This window comes from Oreochromis niloticus, linkage group LG5 (genome assembly GCF_001858045.2).
Source record: "Oreochromis niloticus isolate F11D_XX linkage group LG5, O_niloticus_UMD_NMBU, whole genome shotgun sequence".
NCBI lineage: Eukaryota > Metazoa > Chordata > Actinopteri > Cichliformes > Cichlidae > Oreochromis > Oreochromis niloticus.
The window spans coordinates 24,275,591-24,291,690 of record NC_031970.2 but is presented as its reverse complement, the minus strand read 5'-3'; the positions used below and the strand labels follow the sequence as shown (position 1 = coordinate 24,291,690).

Here is a 16,100-nt window from a genome sequence, read left to right as displayed (position 1 = left end):
GATTAATTGGTGAATTTAAGTAAAGGTCTAGATGAACCTTTGTGTTCCTGTGTAGTTTATACATTAAAAGAGTCAATTTTGCTCAAATCCTTCATTGAACTGACAGCTTAGACTGTGGTACCCAAGGTTTATTGTACAATTTATTAAAAACATACATCCCACCAATATAAAATGCAAAGTGTGAACATGCAGTATAAACCGGATTACATTTGAAAAGGATGAAACAAAAAAAATCAGAAGGCCCCAAGGGTATGCAACTGAAAAGTTTCCTACCAGAAAAAGTTCTGTACTGTGGCAAATGGCAATGGTGATTAATAATAAAAATATTCTAATATGTAACATCACGATCAAAAAGCTCCAAATAAATAACATATCGAAGCTTTCTCAGCTATGATTGAGACTAAGGGAAGCCTTTTCTGATATGCCACTGTAGCTCTAATTGTACTTCTATCAAAGCAGAAATCAACCAGCAGCATGGTGTTGGACTTCACTCGCTTGTTTGTCTGTATACTTAAAGATCTAGTTACTTTAACCAAGTAAAAGCAGCTGGCCTTGTGATAGTTGAATGTTCAGATGCACGCTACATTAAAAAAAAGCAAAACGTAATCATAGTGAGATGTGGAGCCCTGCGTCCGGCTGGCGACCTGTCCAGGTGTACCCCACCTCTCGTCCCTTGGTAGCTGAGATAGGCTCCAGCTAGCATAGGACACTTGATTGGGAAAATTAAGTGATTTCAATATGCCTGACGCTTGCAGAGAAGAAAAGAATCAGAGTAATTACATAAAGGGACGTCTATTAGGGAGTACTGACACTAATGGACAGTATTTTCATCCCTGAGAGAAGACAAGGCTTTTGTTGTTGTATGGAGATAAGCTAAAATCTTATCAAGCACATGATTGTTCAGGTTCTGTTTAATTTTTTCTCTTTAATTTACTATTGAAATTAAACCAAAGTGTAAAACCTATTCTGATATCTGTGCTTTCTGACATCTTAGCAGTGCAGATATTTAGACTGTTTCTTGCACGTTATGACCGTTTGGCTGCATGCAGTCTGGTACTCCCTGTAGTTAAAGAGTACTATTAAGTGCCACATAAATTATAATAGATTGTGGATACACCTCCTACACATAATATGCTGCTCACGCTGCACATAATGATCACAGTCAATGATTCAGTTTAACAGAGGCCAGCCTTCCAGTATCATCATCAGTCATAAAAAAGATACATCAGATATGTTTAAACTATATAATGAAAATAAGTATGGGAAACAAAATTTTGCATTTTAAAGTTATTAACTGTTAACATAAGGCAGTTTTTAATATATAAATATGCATGAATGAGCATACTCTATTACACACTTTTGCATCACTATAAAATCTGGCAAAGCTAAAATTATAATCTACGTATAAACTGAGAATATGAAAAGGGGTTTTAAGGTGTAAGGAAGTGACAGTAAAATTGTAAGGTACTCCTATGACTCAGTGTCCTCCTCCTCTTCATAATAGCGGTTCTTCTTGATTATATCCTCTGCACTCAGATCCTCTGCATCACTTCCTTCTTTGTCCTCTTCCCAGAAGCCCACATCCTGGGAGGTGCGGTTCTGGTTTGGCTTTGATGGTGGAGAAAGGTTGACTGGCATATCAGGAGACCAGCTTCTCAAAGAGCCCTCATCCCCAGCCGCCTCGTCTCCTTTTGTATTTCTTTTTACTCCTTCATCTCTTTCTTTCTTTTTCTCAACGTGACTCGCCACGTCCCCCTCAGAGATGGTCTCTTTATCTTCACTTTGCATCTGAGACATCTTCTCTTTCTTTTCCTGCTTTTTCTCCTGCTGGACTTCTGGCTTATTTTCCTTGGTTGATTCTTCAGAAGATGTTTTTTCCTCAAAAGATGCTCTCCAATCCTGCAGAGATTTGAGATGGCGACGAGGCTCGCGAGGACCTGCGGGGTTTGTGGACTTGGGTTTGGCTGCTATTGTAAAAGGCCGAATCCGCTCCTTAAGAGAAGTGCTCCTCCTCAGGCTCTTCAATTCAGCGCGCTCTGAGCTCTGGAAAGTTGAAGGCGCTTCATCATCTGGAGGCCACTTGGCTCTCCAGGGTCGGCTTGAACCAATGTCCTCTGTGACTGGACTAAGGGATTCTGTCCCGGTGTGCCGCTCACCCGTCCGGGGAGGCCAGTCGATCTTCAGCTTGCGTTTCTCAGCTGGCTTTTCTGACTGAGCTTTCTCAGCAGAGCTCACATTTGTCTGCTTGCGACTCTGCTTTTCCAGTAAGGCGGTCAGATCTGTAACCTTAACCTGTGGAGACGTTTCCCCATCTGGGACTGGCTGCATGTCTGAGGCACTCTCAGCTGGACTATTCACTGTTGCAGTTTTCTCTGGTTCTTTTTGCTTCACCACTTCAACATCTTCATCTCCCTCAACTCGCGGCTCCCACATCTCCTTATGAGGCCGATGACCAAAGCCTTCATCATAGTTGCCTTTGGCTTTGAAGAGCTGGTTGAAATGGGGCTTGCAGTAGATGTTTCCATGCAGAGAAGCATAATTTGCAAGACTATGAAACAGACAGGAATATTTACATGAGAGGAGATTATGATATAGAAGTTGAAGCATCTGGTGTGAATGCTTACCTAAGCATTGTGCTGCAATGAATACAGCGGAAGCAGCTTTTGTGGTAGACATGCTGATGGGCCACAAGTCTCTCCAGTGGATACACTGGCTTCGTACAAGCGATGCACGTCTCCCTCTCTACTGGGCGAAACTTCTAAAAACATAAATAGAGTCAGCTTTATTGATAATTAACACTGGCTGATTTTTTGTTTTTTTAAGTTAATGATATGTGCATGTCTACTGTTCGCTGTGGTGACTCACCCGCGGTGATTTTGGTTGCTCCGTGCTGTCCCCTAAAACGGACAGAACATAAACGAGCTCAGTTGCTGCTCAATTATTAAGACTGGTAAAGCAGACTAGTAGCACTAGTGTTTTAAATAAAAATATGCACAGTAAAAATGAAATTTGCACATGACTGTATCCTCTAAGACCAACCATTGCATTCAGGCACAGGCGTGACTTTCTCATTTTCAGATGCAGATGCTTTTGGAGCATCTAGTTTCTCCTGTTTTGGGGCCGAAACCTGGAGGAAACAGAGAGAAGAAGAGAGAAACACTGATTGTTATATAAACAATGAGATTTCCACCCGTTTCTGGTACAGAAAGGTAAACATCTCAGAGAAGGGATAAAAAGCATGAGTTACAAAAGCAAGGTAGAATAAATGGTCTGTGCTGAATGATAAAATTCATTTTCTGTGTGGGAAAGATTAGATGAGTTGCTGGCAATAACATGTCAGCACCTGGATGTATTTATGCATGTAAACATGGCCACGATGACCTGCTGAAGTTCAAACTGAGCAGAGACTTGAGAAACGTTGCATGGTCTGTATTTCTGCTGCAGCATTCAGATGGTAGGGTAAACAACATAAAAGCATGGATCAAGCCTGCCTTGTATAAACAGCTCAGGCTGGTGGTGGTGGTGTAATGTTGTGGGGGGTATTTTCTTGGGAAACTTTGGGCTCCTTAGTACTAAGGGAGCATCATTAAAACACCACAGCACCTGAGTAGTGTTACTAACAATGGCCATGCCTTTATAACCACAGTGTACCAATCTTCTGACAGCTGCAGTATAAAACTCCATGTAACAAAACTCAATCTCAAACTGGTTTCTTGAACATGACAATGAGCTCATATATCCACACAGTTAATATCCATTAACTGTGTGATCCTATCACGTCAACATGGACCAAAAATCTCGGAGGAAGTTTTCCAGCAGCTTGTTGTCACTAAGAAATAATGCAGCTCTGAAAGTGAAAGGGGCTCCAACTCAGTACGAGTAAGATGTAACTAATATATGTAATGAATAATGTTGGACTTTGATTGTTGTTTTGATCACTTTGAATCATGTTCATTAAAATTCTCTTAAAATCTCCAAAATACGAGGTAATCTTTTAATTACTGGGATTTTCTCTGTTTTTGTTGTGAACCTCTTTATTACATGAACTCACAGAATGTGTCTGTTCTTGTTTAGCAACAGCAAACTGGTACTTGGCCATCTTTTCCTTCAGAGATGATGATCGCCTCAGCACAGAGCGACCTGAAGCAGAAGAAAGGATCAAAGTAAGTGCCTTGCCTGAGGTTGTTTTGCATTAAACCCAAATCTTTCTGCATTTCATTAATGCTACTGATATTTGCTTACTGCTTTGCTGCTCCACGTCATCTGATGAAGTACTGCGAAGTGCTGCTCTGCCACCCTGGAAGAATAAAACAACTGATGGGTTCTGAAGATCAGTTTATGAAGGTGAAGTTATGAACTTTTAAGCATAAATTTGTTTTCTGCTCCTCCCCTGCCTTTAGTTGTGGCCTAAATCAGTTCATTTATCTTTTTATTCATAGCATTGTCACTCACAAGTGGTCAAAAGTCACACCGCCTGTAGGACTGGATCAAACCCAAACAAGCTGCAAGTTTTGAGCAGCAGATATTGAACTCAGCAGTAAAAAATGCACAAAATCAAGCTGATGTGCTTTCCAGGCATCCAGTGAATACCTGGCAGTAACAGAGTGGTATCTGCAGAGACAGCCATGCAGCATGTGGCTGAAAAGAACCAAACACATGTTTGCATTCGGGCAAAGAACCAAAATTATTCCACTCTACTAAAGAATGAGCTGTGTGTGTTTGTGTGCCAATATGCCTATTTTACTCAAACAAATGAGAAAACCACACAGTTTCTCGCACCACTTATCCTTTTCACACATGAACTGGTTTGGACCAATTAAAATAGCCATTTCTTCAGACTGCTTCACTGGAACTTTGGAGTCCTGTTGTCTCGCAGACCGCCCCTGCCATGCAAATCGAACACCAACTAGAACATTAAAATATTGAAAGCTGCAGCCAGACAGGGGCAAAGGGTGCACTGGACTATATTTGATTATAAGGTTATATAACCAGTTATAAAGGCTCCAGTCTAATTTTTAAATGTTAGTAATATAAATTTTATTTCTTCTTTACTAGCAGTGAAAAACACTACGACTTAGTTCATTTGATTTTATAGGTTGTTTCATGACTGCAGTAAATGGTGTATACAGAGCTGCACAACAAAATGAAATAAAAAAAAAAATTAAATATGATTCCCAGGACTGGGAAAATCCCAGTAGAGCAGGGTACACACTGCAGCTAATAAAAAGTGAGATAAAGACAACTGCTCCTCAGAAGGGATCCTGTGAGGAATGAGACGGCCCTAGGTCAGGAATGCTTCTGCATTCCTCTGTTACAGAAGATAAAGAGTGACATGCTTGTTGTCTTGGGCTGAATGAATGAAAGATAGAGATGAGTGGGTGGTGCTGGGGAGAACAAGGGTAAATTCACACGGACAAGCGCTCCTTCAGAAAACAGAAGAAACTGAGTAAAAATGGGTAATGCATTTAAAACAATCTAAATATGAAGGATGGTGAAAATCTGCAGAAACTACACTAAGCACTGAGTATTTCTGCACGTACATGATGGTCACAGGTTTTTATCAATCATTAATGTATGACTCAGAGCTTCTTATCTCCGTTTATGAACTACGAGTCACTAGTATACTGTTGGACAGAGATTGTAGCAGCAAAGCAATTAGCATGTAAGATTTTTTTAAATGTACCAATTAACTATGGTCACGAAGGCAACATGGAGCTCACTACATGTGGGAAACATTGTGCCATCAGTCTTTTTTCTAATATTGCACAAGACTGGTCTGACTCAGCATTATTGTTACAATTACTTTACCCAAAAGTACTAAATCCTTACCCTCAGATCCTCATACAAATTATTTATCCAGGCCAGTGTGATCTCTAGCAGTGTTGAGGATACAGTGACCACAGCTACAGCTACAGGAATATCAAAAGCAAAATATTTTACCTTTTCCGTGGGCTCTTCTCCTTTCTCAAACTTCATCTTTAGGTTGTTCAAAGGCACTCTGGGCTTTTCATAAGAGGCACGCGGGCTGGTTGGAACGTGCTGTTCAAGCTTTTCAGTCGTCATCTCTTCCTTCTCCATCTCTCTCTGGTCTTCAATCTCTGGAGCTGCTGGGGCCTGCTGAACACTATTGGCTGTGTGTTGACCTCCCTGATCTGTCAGTGGGCCAGGACTCTTTACCGGAGGCTCAGTAACGGAAGGAGGCCTGTTCAAGGTACGAGGCCTGTGGCGGGAGATGGGCTGGCGTGGAGGTGGAACCGAAGAAGGCTTGTCCTGATCACCGGTTCCTCCTTGCTCCCAGCGCTTCTTCAGAACACTGAGGCCGCCAGATCGCAGGGCTACTGTTCCACTCTCAAAAGACTGCAAGAAAGACAAGAAAAGAAATTTAATGTTGAGCATGTTATGCTTACCATAAAATGACTGTGTATAAGCTAAACTATACACGCATACACTATTAGGACATACAGCTTTATCCACAGTCCCATATAATGGAATAAAGGAAATGCCTGAATCTGAACTTGGCTTCACCCAAGGATTAGGTGAACAGCTGTTCAAAGTTGGTCCAGGAAATAAATATTATCCTGTGGCTGCTGAATTTTAACAGCTGGCTCAAGATGGAGATATCTGAGACAGATCCTTCAGTTGCATTCCTTTCCACATGACAATTTCTACCTTACCCAAAGACACTGACGGCAACTCTTGTCACCACTTATCTGCTGCCACCAGTGACAGGAAGACAGCAGCAAGCAGCATGGCACAATAATAGAAGGCATGAACTTCCTTAATTATGAAAGTGTTGGAAAAAAAAGAGGATGTGAGAATGGTAAGAAATCAACTTGTAACATGAACTTTTCTATCAAAGCTTCTGTGTGAACATTTAAACAAGTTATGCTATTATTAAATTAAACTTAATTAAATCTCCTTGAATAAAACAAACCAAAGTAGAGATTACAACCAAAACCCCATCCACTACTAGACACCACTACCTCGGCCATAGTGAATAAAATGAATCTGGTACACCTGAAAAAGAGTTGAATTGACATTCGGACAGACAAAAGAAGAAATCTGTAAAAAAAAAAAAGCAGGGACAAAATAACAAAGGCACAATGACAGTCTTTGTCAGGCAAGACCACAAGGAATATAAATAACTGAAAAGTAATGGAGCTGGCTCTTGATTTTCAAGCCAAAAGGAAGAAAGTAAACCTTGAATGCGATGAAGTGGCCGAACGAGGTGTAACCACAACTAGACAGCAAGAGATGTGGGAGTCCTTTGATTGGTCCTCTACAGGTCACAGTGCAGACAGATAGTGGGAGGCAGAACCCTCCCGGATGCTAGCAGCAAGACAAGATCTACTTGTAAGAGCTAGTCCAGCCCCTTTAACAGCAGGAAAGTGAAAGAGAGAGAGTCAGAATACCCAGGAAACCAGAGCAGGAAATGATTCAATCAGGGAAAAGTTAACTCTTTGTTAACTGTGACGACTTGGACAGCCTTTCAATCCCAAATGATCTATCAAGATAATGCGACTAAAAACCGTATGTATGAGATTTATGATACCAGACTAAATAATACAAGTCTTAGGATAAAGACAAAATTTAAAAACATGGACACAGCCATTAAAATAAAAAGTTATTAGAAAACAGCAATGGTTGTACCAGAACTTTTAGACAGATTTCTAAGTCATCATCAACAAATTCTTAGTAAAAAATGAAATAGCTTAACAATGACTCGTGATGTTGTGGTGGAACATTCATGTCATACTTTTCATATCATACTGGAGACTGTGTACATTTATTGAGTTTTGAGATTCATCGGTAGTACTCAATGGAGACTTAATGGAAAATTAGTTTTTTAATACAGGCAGCAATTATATACTGCTGAACAAGTTTTTTTAAATGTTACGCTTGACATGTAAGAATTTACATCAGTCTGAACATAGACACCCTATTATTATATTTATACTATAAATATAAATACTATAAATAAATATAATAAATATCACAACATTAACTTACGCTTTAAGTTAAATGTCATGATTCAAACTGGAACTCACTCATACTTGTAGACTCACTGTATTAAAATAGAGTTTTTTATTTCCCCTCTGCTATGATGAATCACAGTATCAGAGCTCCACAAATTAAAGGGCTTTTTATGGCCACTGTGGATGAACTTCAACCAGGTTCAAGCTACTCAGAGCTGCCTTGGCTAATTATCCAGCTGCTCTGGAACTGGAACTACACTTCAAAAGTTCAGATTAAAGATTCATGTTTTGTTAAACCTGCTTTCTCCCATCAGAACACTGTCAGAAGGACCACATCACAGAGTATTACACAGTTGCCTTGATTGCCACTGATTTCTGAATTTAAAGGTACTTGCCGAATATTTCGCACTAATTATAGCATAGTATTAAACTAGCTGAAACTGCAAGACCCTATACCCAGTGCATTTCTTTCTTCTTCCCTAGTTTTTTCTGCTTAATACTGCTTAAGCCACAAGGACTGTGTAGAGTTATCAGAACAACTGAATTTGACTCACTTCATCAATATTTTGAGAACAGCTACACCATCAGACACCACAAAGACCATTTTGACAGGCTTTGTTTGCAGATTCCCTGGTTGCAGGAGGAAAATACATGTTGGATAGATGATCCTGCCAAGCAATAATCCCCCTCACACAAAAAATTACAACATATAAAATATAAGAATAAGTTGCTCTCATACTGAATTGTTACATCAAATAAAAGGATAAAAACTGTAAGGAAAAAAAATGATTTCTCAGTTTCTTATTGTAACCATTTGTTGTTGAATCTGTGAATATTAACATAATATCACATTGTTTACTCTTTGCAGTTTAATCGTTTGGTCCCTCATAACTATGCACCAAAATTGTTATCAATTTTTTATGTAATTTATCTGACAGATTATTTATTTCCCCCTTCCCCCACCTCAAACACACACACACACACACACACACACACACACACACACACACACACACAGACAGCCAGATGGCCTTTTTATGCTGCTCTTTCAAACTTGTCTCAGACACACGTGGAGATGACTATTATCCTCAGATACTTTGTGGTACATGAGCTGTAGACCTACCTCATAGACATACAAGTAAACCAGAATGATTCAGTCTAAAGCATAAGTTAGAGAAAACAGTGGTTAATCCAACTATTTACACTAGCAGTGTTTCATTACAGTTACGTTACAACAAAATAACACAGGGTAGTGTCTGTCTAATGCAGTCACATCATGTTTCTATGGGAGAGGAAGAAAGGCTGATGTCATCCTCGTTACCAGTCATATCATTAAACACAGAAAAAAGAAGCTAACTACCCTTACTGGTAAACAATAACAATATTATACACAACCATGGCTACAATACCTCATATTTCTTCATGGTATTAGCTGGTGGGTTATTGGTTTAATCCCAGTCCAGGTTTTTGCCAGTCTTTCTGACAAAGCAGCTAACCTACAGTTGGAAACATTGCACGGGGATTACACTAAAGTAGGATTATGGGCTTGATAGCCTGCCCATCGCAACAAGTGGCCAATGAGATGTAAGCCAGGACAAGACATTTGGCCCAGACAGTGTGTTGGCATGGTGAGTGTGTGTGTTTGCATGTGCACTCTTCATACTGTAATTAGTTGAACACCATTACTAGGGGATGCTGAGCAAATGAAGCAAGACGTGCTGCATACAAAAACATCATTTAATCATGCCGTTCATTATGACAGGATTATCAGAATGCTGTAAACAAGACGTGATGATCTTTATGTGAGAACTCTTTCTATTTTTTCATGTATTAAATTCAGGAACAGCTGCACAAAACTATTTAACTCATGGTAAAATAGAAATGACTCTAAACTGATGTCACTGGAAAATGAAATGTTGCTACTATCCATCTGTTCAGAAAGCTTCAGAGAAGTACTTACTCCCTTTTTCTTGTCTGCACTCGAATCTTCAGCAGCTTTCTGGTACCTGAGAGAGAAAGAAACAACACTGACATCTAGTGATTCAAAACAATAACAAGCAGATACACATAATTTTCTAAAAGGCCCATTTGTTCCTTCAAGAACCTTGTGAGATGTAAATAATGTAAACTCAATAAGTGATAGACTTGAATTTAATTTTAATGTTGTTTTTTGTCTGGATATAATTTTGTTGTGTTTATATAAGGCTTTAATTTAGTTTCTTTTATATTTTTATACCTTTAACAGAAAATATATAGTATTATAGCATTATTTTATCACTGTGTAACACAAACAATAAATCATAAAAAATATTAAGAGGTCTTCTCCATACATCATCAACTAGTTGGTAAGTGCTCTAGATCAGTGATCACTAGTTTTTAACAACAAAAATGTTTAACATGTAATGCACTCAGCAACAAATAAAGTTTGACTATTCAATAAAGTTTAATTAAAACTCAAATATAAGTCATTTTAGTCCCAATTATTTTTGATATATTATACACAGAATACTGAAATTGTGACTGAGATCAAGAGACCACAAGAGCAAATCACATAGGTCTGTATTAGGGTGTCGTCTACGTGGATTCAGTTTTCAGTACATAAGTGTATATTTAAGCTTTCATTACTATTAGGGTCGTTTTAAAAGTACAGCAAATATTACTGACAACACAGTGTTACTCACTTGGAGAAGCGCTCTGCAATGGCATTGGTTTTCCCTCGGGTGCTGACCAGCGACAGCTCCTTCGCAGTGATACGCATGGACTGTGCCGCCCAGTTCCTCCGACTGAATGGATTACTTTCCATGTCTGCCAATTAACCAAATACCTAAAAGAAACAAAACACAAATACTCCTAATGTAAGAAATGTGTATTAGAATACAGTCTGCATTTCTTAGCTTCTGACACTAATGCTCAAACAATTTCAGGCATCTCAACACTACAGTTCATGTATCTATAGTTAAGGGATGTCTTTAGTGGGCAACTGACTATTCTGCTGCACTGATTTACTGATGTTTCTGTTGTCTCCTATTTTCTCCATCTTCGGGGAAAAAGTCACAAATAAGAAAAACTATATATTTTTTTTAACAGCAAGGCCCGTCCTCTAGTTCCCTCTATTAGACACTTGAATGAAGAATTCTTGCTTTTCATGGAAATAAAGTGACACACTCCGTCTTCCTATCTGCATTTGCTATCAGTCCACCAAGTTATCTGACAGCAACACCACTTTCTTGGCATACACAACCTCTTGAGAAGATTTATGCCAGAGTGAAACTTTGCGCTCGAAATACATGTGCAGGCCTATGACATGCTCTGTCAGATATCTTTTCTCGCTCCTGGCATACATATGACGGAGTACAGGCACATGAAGTGTGGGATGCAAACACACAAGTCAACATGTTCAAACTTGCTCTCCAGCTTGTGCCGCTTGATTGCAAGACAGCAACACAAACTGATAACAGCTGAGCGTGAGCCCATTGTCCTTACAAAACCAACATTCATAAAGGTCCAACAACCACATTCCCAGCAAACAGAAATGTCTTCTTTGTCATGAATAATGCCCTGACAAACCCATACTTTGTTGATACAGTGTTCCAAGTCAGCAGGGATGGATTAGCTGAACGTTAGCCCATGAAACCCTGGTTTAGTGCTCAGACAGTATGTTATAAAGCCATAAATTGGAAATCACTGCACAGTCAGTAATCATTTATCTTCCTAGCTGGACCTTTTCACTCAGGCGTACCTATTACATCATCACTTAGATGCAAAGCAATAATTGGGACAAGCATAGTGTGAGGACTTTGGACTGAATTTCGCCATAGCACTGACTACATAGACACAAAAATAGTCCAATACAGCTGGTGCTCATGAAATCACTTTTGGATAAACGTGATTAAACATGACTGCACATATTACATATTTATAAGATGTACTTCTAATCAGTTATATATAATTAATTCCATTTACTCTGAGGTTAGTGTTAAGAGTTTTTAGGAGAGACAGAGATTCACAACAGAATAACCTTTTTATGAGGTTCTTACATCCGAGAGGCTACTTGTTAATGCTACAATGTTTAAGCCTGGCAGGAAAGTCAGTTTATCAATTGATTAATTGTATATTTTGCTGTAGTCAGTTACTTCTTCATTCAATTTTGATAGCTGTGCTGAAAATCATTTTAAACTGCAGATTCTTTTGCAGGTTATCCAGGGGCTGCAGTCCATACCTGCATGCACTGCGACTGAAAGGTAGGGACACACCCTAGACAAGCTACCAGTCTGCCACAAGGATAATACAGGTCATCTCAGTTTAAAGTCGCCTATCCGCTCTTTTGCATATCCTTAAACACTACACGCCCGAAGAAACCAAAGAAAATACAAAGGACATCTACGATTCAAAAGCAAACACAAATCCCTACTATTAGAAAGAGAGATTTTCTACATGTACGTGGTCATCCACTCGTTGACAGGAAGCAGAAAACTGTACACTAATACAAAGGAAAGAACGAAATGGTTCATAGGTATGCAAAACAAATGCTCAGAATTCTGACTTCCTGTTTAGCAACCTTATATGGAAACCTGAAAGGAAAAAAAACTGCTTTTACTGTTTAAGCACTTAATAAAACATAATGCAAGTCAGTTTAATGGCTTTTTAGTATGACAACAAATAATCTAATCTTTCAAAAACTGTCACTCTGTCATCTCTGGATTATATCATTAACTCCTAGCTGTCCTTTTCCAACTGATGCACAATTCTAACAATTACTATTTGTGTTACTTGTGCAGGTTTTCAACAGAAACACCGACTAAATCAGAGGTAACTTGGATAATACATCTTAAACAAAGCCTGAAAAGAACTAAAGCTAAGATTTGGTGTGTGCGCTTTTGAAATTAAAATAAAATACAGAAACTAGAATCTTTAGAAACTTATCAATAACCCGTTTATATACTGACCTTTATCCCTTATTTAAAGTTCTCCGTGACAACAACCACAACACGGTAACAACTAAGGAGGAGTCCGCATTGTTTGACACATTAACGAACCATGATGCAACTATTCTTAAAACCAAAACCACAAAATCAGCTGTTCAGACGAAAATAACCGAGTCTAAAGTGAAGACTCAGCACAGAGGCGAGCAACAGACGCGACATTAAGAGCGGCAGCCCTGTTCAGGGGGCATCGCGTCTAGTGAATTAAAAAAAACTTTAATTACAGGTGCAACAGTAAGATGGTGGTTATACCTGCGAGCTAATATAGTTAGCCTATAGACCTACACTTTAACAAAGATTTAAACGCTCATAATTTTATTCAAAGTAAGTTTCACTTACACGAAAGAGCTCAGTGACTACGCTTAAGAGTACAAGCTTAGCTGTTGGGCTGGTTTGGCATTTTCCCTGGAAGACAGCGAGGAGGAGGAAGAAGTATGTACACGTGCTTGACAATAAAATTCAAAATCTCGACCTAAACAGTCGCCGACTGCCTCAGTGTTTTCAAAATAGGCGTTATTATTTTGATAGTAGCTACAACGTATATTAAAACCCGTTTTATGTCCTTATTTTAGGTTTCGTCTTACCTGTGCGAACTTCCGTTGAGTCACTTCTTTTTTTTGTGAAACCTGTGCGACACCTGACACTGCTGCCGCCACTGCGTCACCGCCCGGTGTGGCCCGGGGAGAAAGGTGCAGTGCGAGTACGCGAGACAAACGTCACGTGATTTTATGCACCAATGACCTTAGGTGTTAAATTACTCCTACCTGCGTTTTGCGTTTGTGCTTGCTTGCAGGGTGAGCTCTTGTTCCGTGCGACTAGAAATTCCAGAGTGAGACAGTTTCTGGCGACGGGAAAGCTCAGGGAAGAAAAACATGAAGGAAATAGGTTTGGGGGGTTTCTTTGCTTTGTCTTTTGAAAGTTTTCAGCCACTGTTCCTCGACTTGTTAACATAATAGCTTGATTAGTAGTGTAGTACTAGTGTTATAAAATGCAATGCTTCATCCACAGAATGCAGTAAAATGCTTAAAATAGTAAAAACAGAAGTGAGACATACCATTAGTAATCAAGGCTCCAAAGTCAAACATAGCATTGTGCCAGCTCAACAACATTACTAAAGCCACTGTTTAAGACCTGCCTGTGGAAAATAGCCTATTAAATGTAATGGGTGTCAAAACAGGTTGTGTCAGGGAAGGGACATTGAATGTTTGCATGATATTTGCCTTCTAAATAAGAGCAGCTGGATGAGCTACAAGGAAGGAAGATCACAGCTTGAATTTTTTATTTTCCACCATTTTGCTCAAGTGTATGAGTCCTTGAGCAAAGTACTATCTGTTCTCTGTGCCAAGGCTGTTACGGGTACTGATCTCATCTGAAACGGGGCCAAGTGAAATATTTAAGTTAGTGGCGGTTTTTCAGTTGAATAATTTGTGTTCTCTACCAAAGAAATGCATATTTGCTCACTCTTCTACTAATGAGAGGAATTTTTAGTCAGTTTGGTTATCTAATGAGGATCTGTTGCTATTTTGAAAACATTTAAAAATACATTGCTTGCAACTTTAAAGAAATAACTGGTATCACATTTTTGGATTGAAACTATTAGAATTATAATAACACACTTCAAAAAGGCTGAGACGGGAGCACACAAGCCTCTTTTCTTTTAAGAACATGGGGGACATATTTATAAGTTCTACTTGTTGATTATTTTGTGTCTGTTTGGGTTATTTATTGCTTATAAAGTTTTGATTATGTGTTTCTAAACTAAACATTCCCAGTTTAGTTTCACTATTTTTTACAGTTTACTTGGTAGTTTTTTTTGGTTTGTTTGTTTGTTTGTTTGGTTAAGTCTCGGTCTCTCTGTTTGGTGTTGTCATGTTTTTATTCCTGTTTTATTTTGTGTGCATGGTGTTTCCCATCTCCCTGATTTCCTCATGTGTCTATTTAAAGTCTCAGTTTGTCTTAGTTCTCTGTTGTATCATACTGTAATACTATTGTCATGCCCGGGCTGCATTTTTGTCTGTTTTACCTGGACTTTGTTTTCTGCTGGTGTCTTTGATTACATGCTCTGCCTAAATAAAAGGTCAGACATTTTTTGTTCCCTCAACTTATTGGACAGTCTGCATTTTGGGTCCTTTATCCACACAGGTCTGATCTGCAGACAGAATGCACAGTGCATCACACCACCGCAAGTGCCAACAATTGACACATGAGCATCAGAACTTGACCAGACAGCAGTGGAAGAATGTGGCCTGGTCTGATGAATCAAGTGTTCTTCAAACACGTGGATGGCTGGGTGTGTGTGTATTGCTTGCAGTATGGGAAATAATCAAGTAGGTGCAGCCAGTGTAATGCTTTGGGCAATGTTCTGCTGGGAAACCTTGGGTCCTGATGTTACTTCGACTCATACACCTACCTAAGCATTGCTATAGGTCTGCCTGTTCTCATGAAAGCCCTCCTTTTCATGGGAACGGTATCCCCTGATGGCTGTGGCCTCTGTCAGTGTGATAACACAGCCTGCCACAAAGCAAAAATGGTTCAGGAATGGTTTACGGAGCACAACAACAGGTTTGAGGTGTTGACTTCAAATGTTGACCTCCAGTCCAGCATCTGTGGGATGTGCTGTACAAACAGTTCCCATCCATGGAGGCCGCACCTCGCAACTTACAAGGCTTAAGCTTGATTTAGACTTCTGCAGGAAATTTATGTCCTAACTTACATAGTGACCGGAAACTCCTTTTATTTAGCGCAACCTTCCACGCCATTAAAGTCATTGTGATATGAATTGACCCGACATGTAGTTAAATTTCTTGGGAGGTGCATGTCAAGTTACGTATAATGTTGCAGTGTAGGGTTAAAATGGAGTTACAGTTATGGCACAAGTTATGATATAGATCTGATGCAAAACTCTAATTCACATGTTAAAATTAAATCTGTTGCTAACATCTTGGTGTCAGATACCACGGCACACCTTCAGCGGTCTAGTGGAGCCAATGCCTAGATGAGTTAGGGCTGTTTTATCAGCAAAAAGGGGGACCAACACAATATATGGCAGGTGGTCATAATGTTATGCCTGATCGGTGTATAAACTGATGTCTTCTACCTGTGATGTAAGTTAATTCAATTACATTTATATATTTTATATGGC

General features: G+C 39.3%; 1 protein-coding gene across 1 annotated transcript; it reads right to left on the bottom strand.

Moving 5' to 3' along the window:
• Positions 1-113: 113 nt before the first annotated feature.
• On the bottom strand, positions 114-13,686 carry LOC100709320 (LIM domain and actin-binding protein 1). The gene is made up of 10 exons (XM_005469440.4): positions 13,543-13,686; positions 10,658-10,800; positions 9,937-9,982; positions 5,941-6,357; positions 4,243-4,297; positions 4,052-4,140; positions 3,040-3,127; positions 2,866-2,897; positions 2,625-2,758; positions 114-2,548 (listed from the first exon to the last, which is right to left on the bottom strand). The coding sequence occupies exons 2-10, from the start codon at positions 10,777-10,779 to the stop codon at positions 1,471-1,473; spliced, it is 2,061 nt and encodes a 686-aa protein (XP_005469497.1). The 5' UTR covers positions 10,780-10,800; positions 13,543-13,686; the 3' UTR covers positions 114-1,470.
• Between the last annotated feature and the right edge of the window lie 2,414 nt (positions 13,687-16,100).